Source organism: Thermothelomyces thermophilus, chromosome 3 (genome assembly GCF_000226095.1).
Source record: "Thermothelomyces thermophilus ATCC 42464 chromosome 3, complete sequence".
NCBI classification, from domain to species: domain Eukaryota; kingdom Fungi; phylum Ascomycota; class Sordariomycetes; order Sordariales; family Chaetomiaceae; genus Thermothelomyces; species Thermothelomyces thermophilus.
In genome coordinates, this window is record NC_016474.1 from 3,587,135 (window position 1) to 3,601,980 (window position 14,846).

At 58.2% G+C, this 14,846-nt stretch overlaps 4 protein-coding genes across 4 annotated transcripts; 2 read left to right on the forward strand and 2 right to left on the reverse strand.

Annotated features, from left to right (window-relative positions):
* Positions 1-1,283: 1,283 nt before the first annotated feature.
* On the forward strand, positions 1,284-4,008 carry MYCTH_2305142 (uncharacterized protein). The gene is made up of 3 exons (XM_003663283.1): positions 1,284-1,571; positions 1,637-3,749; positions 3,822-4,008. The coding sequence occupies exons 1-3, from the start codon at positions 1,418-1,420 to the stop codon at positions 3,958-3,960; spliced, it is 2,406 nt and encodes an 801-aa protein (XP_003663331.1). The 5' UTR covers positions 1,284-1,417; the 3' UTR covers positions 3,961-4,008.
* Positions 4,009-5,739: 1,731 nt separating this feature from the next.
* Positions 5,740-7,379, forward strand: MYCTH_2062055 (glycoside hydrolase family 16 protein; the record flags this gene model as incomplete). The annotated part of the gene is made up of 3 exons (XM_003663284.1): positions 5,740-6,191; positions 6,297-6,462; positions 6,702-7,379. The coding sequence occupies 3 exons, from the start codon at positions 5,740-5,742 to the stop codon at positions 7,377-7,379; spliced, it is 1,296 nt and encodes a 431-aa protein (XP_003663332.1).
* A 330-nt stretch (positions 7,380-7,709) lies between these two features.
* MYCTH_2305145 (uncharacterized protein) lies at positions 7,710-12,506 on the reverse strand. The gene is made up of 2 exons (XM_003663285.1): positions 9,043-12,506; positions 7,710-8,896 (listed from the first exon to the last, which is right to left on the reverse strand). Exons 1-2 carry the CDS (start codon positions 12,247-12,249, stop codon positions 7,883-7,885), a joined length of 4,221 nt encoding a protein of 1,406 aa, XP_003663333.1. The 5' UTR covers positions 12,250-12,506; the 3' UTR covers positions 7,710-7,882.
* A 1-nt stretch (position 12,507) lies between these two features.
* On the reverse strand, positions 12,508-13,079 carry MYCTH_2305146 (uncharacterized protein). Its single transcript, XM_003663286.1, has one exon. It carries the CDS (start codon positions 12,897-12,899, stop codon positions 12,522-12,524), a length of 378 nt encoding a protein of 125 aa, XP_003663334.1. The 5' UTR covers positions 12,900-13,079; the 3' UTR covers positions 12,508-12,521.
* Between the last annotated feature and the right edge of the window lie 1,767 nt (positions 13,080-14,846).

Below are 14,846 nucleotides of genomic sequence, written 5' to 3' on the forward strand. Positions count from 1 at the left end.
TAGACAAGGCAACGTGCTTGGACAGAGTGGACAGCTGTGTGAGGGTGGATGACCAAGGTTTCAGTTCGCTCGCTCGCGATGCCCCGCGATGACAGCGCAACGCTGCGAGGAGCGAGCAGACCCACAGCATCCCAAGCTCTTGCAGCTCCGAACTCCACTGCTCGTGGAGGCCAAAGTAAAGTCACCATGTGGCGGTCAGCGAGGCGCACTTACAAACACTCTGTTAGATACCCTTCTCGAAAACCGACCGTCGAGGAGTGGAATGTGCGAGGACGAAGAGCTGTTGTTTGCACAGCCGCGAAAATCCCGTGGTTGAGGGGCAGCTAGTCGAGGCGTCACAAGGTGTGTACTCAAAAAAAGCACTCGCCGTGGGCGGTACCAAGCTGAACGTGGCCAATTTCCGCGCCGTCAAACGCGAGGCCCGGAAGCTCCGTTCTCCAACGCGTTAGGATGAAAGGGGACGGCTGATAGGCAGCCCTCACAAATCAGGCGGCAGGCTTAGGATCGATACTTGTGCTGTTAATCCGGTCCTGCCCCGCGTAACCCCCTCTCTGCACCCCACCACTTTATGCCAGTACTTGCTCGAGACTTTCGGGGCCTGTCGATGGGAGACGTATGGCCCCTCGCCAAACACTCCAAAGTGCACAGCAAGCGCGCAGAAAACCGTTGTTGTCCCTCCTAAGACGTACTCGGTGCGACTCACCGCTCTCTCAAAGGACGGCTGCTGGGGGGAGCTGCCGCAAGCTCAAACGGTCACCCTGAGCGCAAAGTAGCTGACTGGTTGTCAATTCCCAACCACTTGGTGGGTCCGCCAGTGCTTCGTTCCTTCCCGGGCTCGACTGGGGACGCGAGCCGCTAGGCCATTTCGGGACAAAGCAAATTCGCACGCAGCCCGCTGGTCGCTGGGTGGTGTCACCCCCACCTGCATTGGCGGTTTCCCTTTTCCCCCTCCGCGAACCTCCGCAGCCCATTTTTCCCCTCTCGTCCCCCCTTCTTTCCCGCCGTCAGCGGTTTCGAAAACCCCTCCCACTTTTCACTTTCACTCCCACCACAGTTCATTGATCAACACCGCGCTTGTGCAAGAGGTCTTTGCTCTTTGCAGCAAGACACCAACCCGATCCCATTTGGCGCAGAGTCGCCTTGTTTAACCCCTCTCGTCGGCATCGATTTCCATGATCATATCACAAATGAGCAGCTTCACGACCAAGAGTCCGCAAGACACACTTTAAGTCCCACGGGAGCGCGCGAGCGAGCGAGGAGTCAGGCGATCTCAACTATCGTTCTGTGAGGAGGGTTCGTTCCAACACCACTTCCGAGTTCTGCTGTCATTGTCGCCATCGCCATCAAGCCGCCTTGCAGCCAGCCGGTTTCTCTTTGTAGCCCGCTCGACGTGCAGACGCGACCATAATAGTCCAAGATGCCTGGTGCAAGCGTGGCGGTAATGCCAGCCTCGGCTGCATCAACACCGGCTACCCGGAAGACCTCACTCGCCCCAGAGAGAAAGTACAAGTGCCAGTTTTGCAACAGGGCCTTTAGCAGGAGCGAGCACAGGAGCAGGCATGAGCGATCTCGTACGTCGAGCTTCCCCCCTTGTTCACGCCGCCTCTGGGCAATCCAGGCTGACCCATCGATTTAGACACCAAAGAGCGGCCGTTCAAGTGCATGAAGTGCCGTAGCACTTTCGTGCGACGCGATCTACTTCTCCGCCACGACCGTACCGTCCATGCCAAAGACGGAGGTGTTCCCCTCCACAGCGATGGCAAGCGTCGCGGCGGCCCCAAGACGGCCAGACCTGCTAGCGGCCCTTCTAAATCGGCCATCGCCATCGATACTTCAACCCTCGAGCAGATTGAAGCTAGCAGCGACGGCGTCTTCGACGTCGAGACCGCAGCCATGCTTGTTGCTGACCTGCACCAGAAGGCGACCGCGGCGGCCAAGGCGAACGGTCACTACGACGGCAACTCGAGCATGTCCTTCTCACAGAACGAGTCGGCGATGATGGAGCCCTCGGTCACGTACCCCAACGGCGCGATCGGCCTGCCGCAGTGGGAAGGCTTCGTGTCCCAGGAGCACAAGGCGCACTCGGTCAGCTCGGCTGCTTCGACATCGTTCGATTCCCAGAACACCAGCCAGCTGCGTTCTCTTGCTGGACAGAACGCCAACGTAATGGCTCCGGGGCTGCAGGCGCTCGTCAACTCGCTCCCTCCTTCAGCCGCAGGCACTCCTGCCCCTCAGTCGCCCTTCCAGGCCCAGCGCAGCCATACGCCGGCCGACGCGTCCCAGCAGCCTTCCTCAGGCTTCAAGGCTCCTCAGATTCACGGTGACGAGGAACGGAACATGGTCCTTGACAATATCCGCAACAGCGATAGAGAGCACGCCATCCCTGAGGGCTTCCGCGTTCCCAACCTGCCCTCCTTGAACCGGTATCTGGCTACCTACTTCGGCCTGTTCCACCATCACCTGCCGTTTCTGCACCCGGCTTCCTTCGAGCCGACCCGGGTCTCGCCAGCGCTGCTTCTCGCTGTCCTTTCCATCGGCGCCCTGTACGCGTTTGACCAAGAGCAGGCCTACATGCTCCACATTGGGTCCAAGGTGTTGGTCAATCAGTTCCTGCAGAACAAGGAGAACTTTAGCTCCCGAAAGTGCCCCCTCTGGACGATGCAGAGCTCGCTTCTGAACATGATCTTTGCCAGCTGGAGCGGCGATCCCAAGGGCCTCGAATGGGCATGCTCGATCAAGAGCTTGCTCGCCAACATGGTTGCAGGAAACCGTTACGAACTGAAGCTTCGACAGGAAGCTCGCGAGGGTCGCGCCCCGACCCGTGCCGAGTGGGTCGAAGACGAAGGTTGCCGTCGTACATACTACGCCGTCTACATCTTCTTCGGTTTGTTGACGTTGACCTACAACCACACGCCGGCCATGAGCTTTAACGAGTTCGAGGATCTCGAGCTCCCGTCCACCGAGGGTCTGTGGAACATGAAGGTCTCGGAGGATGCCTGGCAAGATCACCTCAAGGTGTCGCGCAGCGTCACCTTCATGATGGCCCACGACAACCTGTTCCAGGGCGAGACGCTCAAGTATAGCGCCTTTGCGACTCGCGTCATGATCAACGCGCTCTTCCTCGAGGTCTGGTATCACAAGCGCAGCCCCGAGGCGCTGCAGGACGTGGTGACCGAGTACAAGCTGCGGCTTGCCCTGGAGACGTGGGAGAAGTCCCTCGACCTCTGCGAGCCCGAGGCTTTCTCGGTGCCGCTGAGCGCGCCTCACAAGGGTCACCCTCTGCTCTTCAACGCGAAGGCCATGTTCCGCAACGCTCGGGCCCGGCTCGAGGTGGACCTGAAGACGGTTCAGGAGGCGCTGCGATACCACGACTCGTACGAGGTCGCCGCGGCCATGTCGAACTCGAGGGATCGCGTCAAGCGCTCGAGCGAGATGCTCAAGGTGATTCAGGAGTGCTACGACTGCATCGAGACGGCGGTTCTGCAAGGCGTCCGCTGGGTGGCCCGCACGTCGCCGACGAACTGGAGCATCGAACACCCGCTGTGCGGTATGGATCTCATGATCATCCTCAGCTTGTGGCTGTATCGTCTGGAACATGACGAAGAACCGGCCACCGAGGAGGAGTTGGTCATGTACAACCGTATCCGCCAGCTGTTCGACAAGGATCTCGATGAGACTTACGTGACCCACCTGAGTTCTGTCGTGGCCCGTCTCTGGGGCTCAATGCTGGACGAGGTGGTTGTCTGGGGGTAAGTTGCAACTCTACTCTCTCCTCCACACACAAATAAAGAATATTTCATGCTGACAGACTTGGGTAACAGCATCACTCGGCTGATGGGTGAATCCTTCCGTCTCCACTCGCAGGCCTTGATCGGCTATGTGGACGATGTTGCTGCCTCCCCGAGCGTCTCGACGCCGTCTATGACTTCTCAGGGTGCGGACGAGGACAGCGTGTATTAACTTGATGACGTTGACGGTTCTCTTTTTTTTTGTTTTTGTCGTCTGCTGGGAACGGGCGGTGATTCCCAGGGCTTATACCTCTCGCGTTTCCTTCTTTTATCTCTTTTTTTCTCTTTTTTTTCCTATCTCTTTCCTATCTCCTTTTTTCTCTTTTCGTTTCCTTTTATTTCCTGTACTCTTTCCTCGTTCTCTGCGGAGTAATGTCTCTTGTTGGTCAGATCGGGCGCGGAGGGGAGGTGTTTGGGGGCTTCCTTGCCTTGGGAATTGCTTTTCTTTCCCTGCTGGTATTGCGCGTTTTGTTCTTGCTGCATTATCGTTCATGGGCTCGGCAAATGGGGGCAGGTTTGGTACGGTTTCGCATCGGTCCAGTGGGAGGACCACCGCTCCCGCAAACCTAATATCTGCACTGTTGGCTGGTCCATGTGGAGGGCTTTTACACTTCGTTCTCCCTGTTTCATTAGCACCGCTTACTGACTATTTAATCCTGCCTTTCACAGCAATCTCTCTCATCGTTTTTCCGCGTTTTGTTTCGCTTTCTTTTTCTTCTTTTTCTCCCCTCTTCCTCTCTTCGCTTCGTTCCGGATACCTTGTTCGATATATTGTTTGTCTCTTGTTTCCTAGCATCTCTGTCCTGTTTCATGCTTTATTTTTTTGGGTTGTTTGTTCCATCTCTTCTACTTCCTGTACTAGATACGGGCGAAATCTAGGGAGGGAGGCACTCGGAGAGGATGGAACTCAAGGATGGGAGGGGAAAGGCGGCGGTTGGGACTGTTGTTGGGCTGGTGGGGTTTCATACGGCAGTAGTTTGGGCTTTTGTACTGGCGCAGGGGTAGCCGCGCAGAGTGAGTTCGTTCAACACAAGATTGATAATCTCTACCGCGACCTCGCTGCTCCTTAGCCTATTTATCGCCTGTGTCTTTTGGTGGGTTGATCTGATGACTAGGTTAGATATGTAGGGCGACTGGTCCAGTATCAAAACCGCATCTCCACTTCTCCTTGGTTGGCCGGTTCCTCGAAATTGAACCTGTTCATTCCGCCTTCTCCGAATAGTACTGTACTTCTCCGAATATTACCTCTCGCAATCTTTGCTCCGGCGTCGCCACAGGAGGCTTCTATCCGATGACTAACTACTGTGCCTAGAGGCAATGAAGGGATGGATTGTTTGTGCAATTCACCGGAGAGTCCTCACTAGTGACGGGTTCCTGCAGTTATTTGCCTTTCTCGGCCGGCAATGGTCACGTCCTCAATCTCGGTCAACGGGTGGCTGCCTAGGCTCTTTTGGCGACAATGGCGTGAGTAGCTGTGTCCAAAGCTCTCTCTGCTTTGCAAACAGCCATGGGGATCCCAGCCCAAGCATCGGCCTCTCTTTTCTCTCGCCTTGCTTCCTCATCCGGTGCGGCCCGAAGCCGGGCTTGCCCGTCTCGGAAGCATTTTGCATTTTGCTCTTAAACATATCTTTCGATGGATCCAGAGGGGCTCCTGGTCAACAGTTTGGCGTCCCAGGCTTTTTTGTGTGACAACCGCATGCCGACTCTGCGTAACCTGGGCCCCCTTGGAGGGATGGACACACACACACACATATATATATATACACGTAGGGAGAGAGAGAGAAGGAGAGATACGGGCCCGGTGAAGAATAGCGTGTGGTCTTGGGGGACGAGATCATTCCGCAGCCCGCTTTTCCCGTTCTTCAAACTTCCCATATATCCCATTCCCCCCCCCCCGCCCCTGATAGCAGAATCGCCGAAGCCAATCCAAACACCATATAACCTCAAGACCATGAGCCCGCCACTGCCACTTCCCCCGCCACGACGTCGCCCTCCCCTCGCGGACCTCCTCGCCACCAACGTCACCCCCCTCTTCTTCCACCTCCACCTCCACCTCCACCACCTTCTCGTCCTCCTTCTCATCATCATTGTCGTCGGCTACGCGCCCCGGACGGCACGCGCAGACTGCGAGTGCGGCTACCTCGCCGCCGTCCACGGTGGCGACAGCAGCAACCGCCGAGCCCTCTTCACCGACCTCCTCGAAACGGACTTTGCCCGCCTGGCGGCCGGCGCGCGGGATGATGATGACCATGATGATGGTGATGATGATGATGCCGGGCCCGACGCCTCCCCGATCGAGGGGTGGGCGCGCCAGGCGTTCAACCTCACCCGGGAGCGGGCCCGGGGCGAGTACGGCGAGCTGTTTGCGGTGGAGAACGTCGGGTTTGTTGCTGCTGCTGCTGCGTCGTCGTCTTCTTCTTCTTCTCAGGGAAACGTCGCTGGCGACGAGGGGGGAGGATGGAAAGAAGGGGAGGAAAGAGGTGGGATTGGGAGCGGGGGGAAGAGGAGGAAGAAGGGAGACGCGGGGCTGCGGCTGATGGTCCGGGCCGAGATCGTCGACGGGATGGTGCCCGTCGCGGAGCTGGACACGCAGCGGCTGGACCTGATGTGGGGGACCTTCCGGGCCATGATGAAGGTGTCTTCGGTCAAGGGGACCTGCGCCGCCTTCTTTTGGGTGGGTTTTCCTCCCTCCCCCCTTTCCCTTTTCCTCTCCCCCTCCTCCCCCCCCCCCCCCAAAAAAAAAAAAAAAAAAAAAAAAAAAAAAAAAAAAACACTCCTTCTTTTTTGTTTCCCTTCCCCTCCGTCTGACAGCTTGCCCTTTGATCGACCGACCGACTGATTGACTGACTGACTGACTGACTGCGTGATGGGGACGGGAGGGCGGGGGGGGACGGGGAATCCGACGGGAGACAGTACTTCAACGACACGCAAGAGATCGACATGGAGTTCTTGTCCAAGGACTTCAACGCGTCCAACGGCAGCTACCCGGTCAACCTGGTGCTGCAGTCGCGCGAGGCGGCGGCGGCCGGGCACGACGCGTCCGGGACGGGCGGCGGCCACTTCGTGCGGGCGCTGCTGCCGTTCGACCCGACGGGGGACTTCCACGAGTACCGCATCGACTACCTCCCCGGCCGGGTCACCTTCTACGCGGACGGGGAGCCGCTCGCCGACATGGAGGGGGCCGCGGTGCCCTCGTCGCCGGGCCACCTGATCCTGCAGCACTGGAGCAACGGGAACCGGTACTGGTCCGGCGGGCCGCCGGCCGAGGACGCGTCGCTGCTGGTGAGCTACGTCAAGGCCTACTTCAACTCGTCGACGGCGCAGAGACGGCGCGACTGGGAGGCCCGGTGCAGGGATCCGACCGCGCCCGGCGCCGTCTGCGAGATCCCGGATGTGGCGCCGGGAAACTGGAGCGCCGCCGCCGACTGGTTCTTCGCTGACCACGCCAACATGACCAACAACCAGACCGCGTCGGGGCAGAGCGAGGAGGCATCATCATCATCGCCATCGACAGAGCCGTCGTGGTCCATCATCATCATCGTCTGTTGGCTTTGGCTGTGGCTGGCGGCCGAATTCGCTTCTGCGGTGTGATTGATAGATAGTATAGGCGTGAACCGAACCGGAGGGAGCAGTCGGTTTTTGCTTTTGGAAACATATGATAATGGTCGTGAACGGATGACGGGATGGACATTACTGGTGAAGGAGAAGCACACTACCGCCACGCCACACCACCAGCCTCCCCTTTTCATCCTTTTCCCCCTTTCCCTGCCCTTCAGAACCCCAACACCCAAGAATGGAAAAGAAAAGAAAGAAGGAACCTCATTCTCAGGGGGTTGATGAGTAGCATAACAATAGCGAGATTCCTCATAACTTGCTAGCAATTCGCGTCCCCCATTCTTCAACGACCCAAACCAAACTCGGGACCTTCCGTCTGCTTTGTCATCCTAGGAACTTGGGGGATTCGTCAACGCCGAAGTGTGCCCTTCTTTCCAGCTTCCCATCTCCAGCAGCATGCTATACAGCAAACTAGCAAAGCCATGTTGTTTTGGGTTCCCACTCTCACGTCCCTGCTACTGCCGGCTTACTATGCCAGCTTACTTTCTCGAGCGGGTGACCCTACCCCCCGTCCTAGCCGGCGCAGGGGCGGGTTTCTCGGCCGCCTTACCCTTGGTCGCAGCGGCTTTGCCCTTGGGAGCAGGAGGCGTCTTGGATTTTTTCGGTGCAGGCGCGGCTTTTGCCCTGCGAGTGCTCCGCGTCGTCGGCGGTGGCGCAGACTCGTCCTCTTCTTCTTCTTCATCATCTTGTTCCTCCTCAGCCGCCTCCTCCTCCTCCTCCTCCTCCTCTTCGCCCGCCTTTTCTTCTGCCTCGTCATAGTCCTTGCCGTTCCCCGGCTCCGCTTCGCCATTATCAGCCTCCGCCATCTCCACATCCTCGTTCTCCGGCTCGGAGGGCCCGCTCTCCGACTTCTCCCGAGCGCCTCGACCGCGTGCGGACGCAGCCCTCGTCCTCCTCGTGGCCGTGGCGCCTCCCTTTCCCCTGACAGCGAGCGATTTCTTCTTGGGCTGCTGCTGCTTCTCAACCTCCCCGGTCTCCTCTTCTTTATTATCCACTTCTTCATCATCTTCTTTCCCTTCTTCCTCCGCCTCCCCCTGCACTACCACTTCCTCCTTGACCTTCTCGGTCTCCTCCTCTTCTCCAGCCCCAGATCCATCCTCGCTCCCGGACTCGCCCTCCTCACCACCGCCCTCATCCTCTTCCTCTTCCCCCCCCTCCCCGTTGACGTACTCCCACTCGGCCACACCGTCAAGCATCTCTTCGTCATCCACGTCCGAGTCGCGCTCGACATAGGACCGGTTTGCCGCTGTGGACCGCGAGCTCCGCCGGCGCTCCGACTCGGGGATGAACCTCTCTTCGCGCGCGGGCCTCTTGGCCTTGCCGGGAATCTTCTTGGGTTTCGGGGTAGCAGCGCCAGACGACTTCTTCGCGCTCTTGACGGGCCTCGCCTCTTTCGCCTCTTTCGCCTGCTCGCCGCCGGACTGCTGCTGTACGCGGGCTTTCTTGGAAGGATGAGAGTCGTCCCCCCGGTCGTCGACAGCAGATTTGCGTTTCTGAGCCGAAGAGGGGGAAATGCCAGGTTAGCTTGGAGTCCAGTGTTGAGAGAGGGACGCGTAGGTTATTGGAAAAGGAGAGATTGGGAAGGGAAGAAAAAAGGGGGGCGGAGGGGAAGAGAGGGAAGGGGTCTTGTGGACTTTACCTTCTTGCGGTCCATCGCGCGAAGAAGCTCATCCAGCTTGTCGTCGATACCGTCGGGCACAAACTGCTTCTCGGCGATCGCCTGCGCTTCGTCATGCGACTTGAGCGGGCTGTAGAGACCCACCGGCAGGCCGACCTTGCCCGGGTAGGCGTTGAAGACCCAGTTCTTCTTGTCCTGCCACTTCCTGATGACGGCCTGTGCCAGGTCGCTCAGCACCTGGTGGTTGTTTCCCCGCTCGTCCAGCGCGTCCTGCGTCTGCTTGACCCGCTCAGCGTACTTGTAGATCAGGCCGAGGTTGGACTCCGTCGCGACCAGGCTGACGTAGAAGAGCAGGTACCGCGCGTGGTCGACCAGCTCGTCCAGTTCTGCGCTGTAGTCCGGATGGTGTGCGAGGAGGGACAGGAGGCGGGGCATGACGGCCTCGAGCACGGGCTGCTTGTTGTCCTGGAAACGGCGCGCCCGCGACCGGATCCACGTCTCGGTCCGCTGCTTGAAGTCGGCACTCGGCTCGAACGCCATCAGGAAGACGATGGTGTAGAAGCGGGACCGCAGCCTGTTATCTGCCAGGTACTTTTGCAGCTTCCTCACGAAGCCGTGGCGGACCTCCTGGACCGCATCCTGCGTCGTGAGGGCCAGCGCGTCGAAATCCTCGGGCGAGAGCTGCTCGTCAAAATGCTTTTGCGTGCACAGCTTCAGCACCAGCTGCGCCGCGAGCAACCTTAATCGTGACCGGTGGTGCCTTGGCGTCTCCTTGGTTTTGGATAGCTCTCCCTTGGCCCTGATCAGCTTCATGAAGAGCTTCCAGACTGGCCTGGCCTTCTCCTTGGCCTCGTCGATGTCTTCTATGCTCCTGAGCCTGTTGGCCAGCGTCTTGAGAGCCAGGCATTTCGCTTGGCATTCCTCGTCCAGCTCGCCATCGTCGACCCAATCCGGATCCTTGGCGCTGGTTTTCGTTCGGACCTCGAGAAGGATTTGCTGGACCGCCATGTTGAGGATCGTGTCCTCCGCTTCCTCGGTCACCTTGGGCGCCAGGAGCTCGAGCTGGCTCACGGCGGCGAGCTTATTTAGAAAGCTCTGCGACCCATAGGACCAGTCCTTCAGAATCCGCTGGAGCAGATCTGTCGCGCTGACCAGGCTCTTGTCGTCCTTTTTAGCAAGGAGGATGTTCACCGCGTATTTGGCAGCCCTGGCGGGTCGGCCGTAGAGCGCGTAATTGATCATGGTCCGCGTGAAGTCCTTGTCCGCCGGCACGTCCTTGGGGTACTTGCGGGCGTACGTCGAGCACGCCTTCAGGGTCTCGACAACCGCCAGGTCGTTCTCCCGCGTCTGCGTGGGCGCCTGGTCGACGAGGTCCTTACAGAGCTGTCCGATGTGCGTCTTGAAGAGGCCGGGGTTTCGTTGCGATATCTCGTTGAGGATCTCGTGGGCAGCTGATCCCATGTTGCCCTTGTCCGACCGGGAATACTCCATGAAGCTGGCGAGGTGGCTGCGGTTGAACATCAAGCAGCCGGATCGATAGAGGAGGGGCAGCAGTGTATCGCGGACACCCGGGTCCTTGCTGGCCTGGATGCGCTTCAGCAACTCCTTGAGCGCCTTGTGGACGGTCTTGAAGTCGTGCTCCGGGCCGATGATATACTTAATTAGGTTGTAACTGCGTCTGTCATTGGCTTTCGCGAATCGATACAGATCCTGCTCCGCTTTGGTGCCGTCCGGGAGGAATTGAGAGATATACCGCGTCGTCTTGTTAAGGTTGGCCATCTTCTTGGACGCATCCCCGTCCATGACGCCTCCGTTGAATTGGTCGCATTGCTTGAGATAGGTCTCCAGGACGTGAGCAAACTGGGGCTGCCTGGCCTGCATGGCAAAGAACGCCTTCTTGCCGTTGGGATCGAGGGAGCGGACGAGGAGCAGTATCCTTTCCGCCCGCACCGCGTCCGGGTCGGAGATGGCTGCCCCGGCGGCGGTTTGGGATTGGGAGCTGCCGTTGGAAGTAGTAGTAGCATTCTTGGCCTTCTTAGGTTGGGGCGGATAGGAAAGGGGTACGAGACATTCGAAGATGACACGGTCGAGCAGGACATTGAGCTCCAGGTCGTTTGCATAGAAGGAGTTGTAGATGCGGCTGGGTACCGCGCCGAGGGCGGCCGTGACCGCTTCGTGACCGGCGAGTAGCTCTCCGGTCGCGACGCCCCAGAGCTTTCCCAGCAGCGACATGGCGGCGACCCGAACAGCCGGCTTCTTGTCGCGACAGCGGTCGGCTAGGGTGGACAGGACAGAGCCTTCCTTAGCGACACCTCCGTTCGGCCCAAGCTTCAGGATGACATCCCGGAAGCTGAAGCACTCGATGGCCTTGACGGCCGCGAGTCTGACCTTCTCGTCGCTGTCCGAGAGCTTCTCTCCGAGGCCCTGGATCAGCGCCGTTTCGTCCTCTCGCCCTAGTCCGATGCCACCGGCCGAGGTGGAGAGAATGTATCCGGCAGCCGATGTCCAGGCGGCGCGGATGGCCGGCGACTTGTCGTTTCTCCTGCTGAGAAAGCTGTGGAAGGTCGCGTTGTGCGTCTGCGAGAAAGAGATGGCGGAGAGGGGCGTCGTCAAGATGTTGGTCACCGGAGCCTCCTCCGTCTTGTCCTCGTCGTCCAGCCGAAGCGGCGGGTAAGCAGCCGGGTCGAGCGTCGGGGGAGGAGGCGGCCCGGCAGCGCCGATGCCCGAAATCATGTCGCCCAACGTCTCGGTGGCGAGCTGCCGCAGGTGCGCATTGTCGGCAGACAGTTCGGCGTCGACCTGCGGAACGACATTCTGAAGGATCTGGGGCGCAGCCTTCCAGATCTCTCGGATGAGCGTGTGGGCTTTCCTGAGCTCTCTCAGATCCGCCTCGGAAGGACCGGAAGGGCCCTCCTCGTCGTCGTCGTCCCTGTGGTCGGCCCTTCCGGCAAACCCGGTCGCGTCGACGATGACGTCGCTGAAATACTGGCTGACAAAGCGGGCCATCTTGTCGGGGAACATTTGACACAAATGCTTCACGATCTGATAGGCCTCGGGCTCCTCCTTGGCCAGGAGGGTCGCCTGGTTCTCGTCGACTTGCACGTGGTTGTGCTTCTCCCTGCCGCTGCCGGGAGCAGCCGCCCGAAGAAACTGGGCCATCATCACGTCCACGACCTTCGCGGGGAGGCTGGTGGCATCCTCAACAAGCACGCCCAGGAGCTCCTGCATGCTATACTCGACATCCTTGGCGACTTGTTCCCCCGAAGCCGACTTTGATCCGGAGACGCCGTCGAAGATGGTGGAAAAGAGATGGAGCAGGAGGTTTTCGCTCCCATCGACGTCGAGCAGCAGGACGATGCTCTTGATCTCGGCCAGAGAGCGCAGGACGTATTTGTGCTGGTTGTTGTAAGGATTTGAAGGGTCGAACAAGGAGGGTATGATGGAGGTGACCACGAGGTTAAAGACGTCCTATATCAATCAGTCAGTCTGGTCAGCGCACATCAGTTCGCGATCGCCGCGATGGGTGGCGGGGTCTGGACCTTGAGTTGGGACGGGGTGAAGGGCGCATCGGGAGCGCAAAGCCGAAGGATATCGACGACGCAGCAGGCCGTGTACGCCCTCACCCCCTTGTCTTTGTGGTTGAGGAGCTGGTGCGATGCGACCTCCTTGGCGACTTTGGTGAGCGATGAAGTGTCGGTGGTTTCCTGGTCCATCTCGGCCAGCTCTCTCGTTAGCTGGTCGAGCCTCTTGAGCAGCGTGTCCAGAGGAATCCCCTTTCCGGGACGCCATGTCAACGGCTCGTTGAACTGCAGCTTGACCATTCCCTCCTCTGGTTCCTGTTCCTCCGCCTCGGCGGCAGCGCTCCGGCGAGGCGCCATGGCGCGCGGCGAATTCCAATTGATCGCTGGACAATCCGTGCGCGAGAAAAATAAATCGCGTGAATGAGCTGACCTTATTCCCCTGTTCACTGTCGAGTGGTGGAAGAGTTATGAGTGAGCTGGGAGGTAGGGGAGGGTGGCAGAAGCCGGGGGAACGGCAGCGCGTTACGTGTACGACCTTCAACGGGTCGATTGGCGCTTGGCAAGGGTTTCGGGATGGTTAAATAAACGGGCGGCAGCACGTCGGCAGCACGTCGGGTTCCGCTGACACACTATGAGGTCGCACACCAGCGCTATGCGTATCGCGGTGTTGCGCAGGTGCTATTGTAATTCATGGGCGGTAGAATGCTGGTATCAGCTGTTCTTAATTGTCGGAAAAAGGTGGAGGTGAGCGTGTTGAGTGTGGTACGGAGTACGCGCTCCAGGTCGCGTCCACTAGCTTTCGGGAAAGCTTGCATCTAGAGTGGGGCCGGCCATAGCGCAAATTGGGCAAATTGGGGGTACTGTGTTAATAGATTAACTAAACTGCGGAAGGTATCCATAAATCGATGCAGATAAACCTCCACTCGGCGGCGCTCGCATTCGCCCGGGCGACGACGCACCAATGTCAACAACAACCTCAGATGCAAGGCACGAGTTTGGCTCTCTTCCCAGCGCGGGCTTCCTGTTCTATACTGAGCCAACACTCCAGTATCTTTGGTCCTTGGATTGTTTCAGTCCGTCGGATCCTGGACCATTGATGATCCTAAGGGGAGTGCAATGCTCGCGGCCGTTATGCAACAGCACCTCCTGGATGCCAAGACCCAGGGGTTCATGTTTACTATTTGACCTCGTCGATGTGAACAGTTCCCTCCCCCCTCAAGTCGCCACCACGTCTAGTTCGTATTCTATGTTCCTGAGGATTCGTTCTACCTGTCAGTAGGCCATGGCATTTTCATCTACTATCTATCTACTATGTGTTTACGTCTGTCGTCTATTGTTCTAACCCTGATCGGCTGCTTGTGAACCGAGACCCGCGATATGGAATGCTTTAGCTACACCAAGCCACGATGGCGAAGTCATGGGAGTATCTGATTGGTAAAAGTAATACGAAAAGATATAAGAAACCTCAGTCATTGATAGAGAGGGAGTCAACCAGATGATTGAATCTAGTGTGTGGTAGCCGTGCAAGCACCGATTGAGGGGGAGACCAGGCTCTGACATGCTGACTGCCGTAGTTAACAGCACTCCGCATTCCGCACTCCGCACTCCGCTTCCTAAGGCATATGGATGGCCCTATTCAAGCAACAAACAAAGCCTCACCACGAATTACACTAGGTAGAGGGGGGGGCTATCCCGGAAATCACAGCGCTTGGTCAAACAGAGCAGCCTAACATGAAGTAAGCGTACAAGATGCGAAGGGGCGAGGCGAGTTGCACTTGGTGAAGCAAACCCTTTCTCTCTTGCTAATACACTCTTCGAGGCCGGTTTCTGTTTCCATGCTCCATGCTACCGGAAAAAAGAAGAAAACGCCGACAGAAGGGAACAGGAAATAAGGGCGAGGGATTGAGGGAAAGGAACAAGCAGGATGAGTCAATTACTAGCTTGGACTGCCATTTCGTCCCAAATCTTTCCAGTTCCGAAGGCGCTGCGCGAGTTCTGGTTTCCCTCCTTCCCGGCACTAGCATACCAGGCGCGTGATTCGTGATCGCTCCCCTTCTAGGGCTTCCCAGAAATAACCTGCCCATCTCATCCTGTTGTTTCTTCCTTCACCCACCGATACAAATCGACATCACTTTCCCATCGTTCGCACTGATCGTCACTCGGCGCTCGCAACTTTAGTCTCGGCACTCTGACTCTCTACAATATCAGAATTCCGGAATCAGGTAAGCCTTCTTTCAATTCCCGGTCTGATGTTCACTCCCATCGGGCAAGACATCGATGTGCGCGGTGCTTAGAAGTCGCCGC

Bases quoted from the DNA above. Each gene is read 5' to 3' on its own strand.
- MYCTH_2305142 (XM_003663283.1), top strand. From the start codon at position 1,418: ATGCCTGGTGCAAGCGTGGCGGTAATGCCAGCCTCGGCTGCATCAACA. The intron at 1,572-1,636 runs GTACGTCGAGCT...CCATCGATTTAG, and splicing joins GAGCAGGCATGAGCGATCTC to ACACCAAAGAGCGGCCGTTC. The intron at 3,750-3,821 runs GTAAGTTGCAAC...CTTGGGTAACAG, and splicing joins GACGAGGTGGTTGTCTGGGG to CATCACTCGGCTGATGGGTG.
- MYCTH_2305145 (XM_003663285.1), bottom strand. From the start codon at position 12,249: ATGCAGGAGCTCCTGGGCGTGCTTGTTGAGGATGCCACCAGCCTCCCC. The intron at 8,897-9,042 runs GTAAAGTCCACA...TCTTCGGCTCAG, and splicing joins GCGCGATGGACCGCAAGAAG to AAACGCAAATCTGCTGTCGA.
- MYCTH_2305146 (XM_003663286.1), bottom strand. From the start codon at position 12,899: ATGGCGCCTCGCCGGAGCGCTGCCGCCGAGGCGGAGGAACAGGAACCA.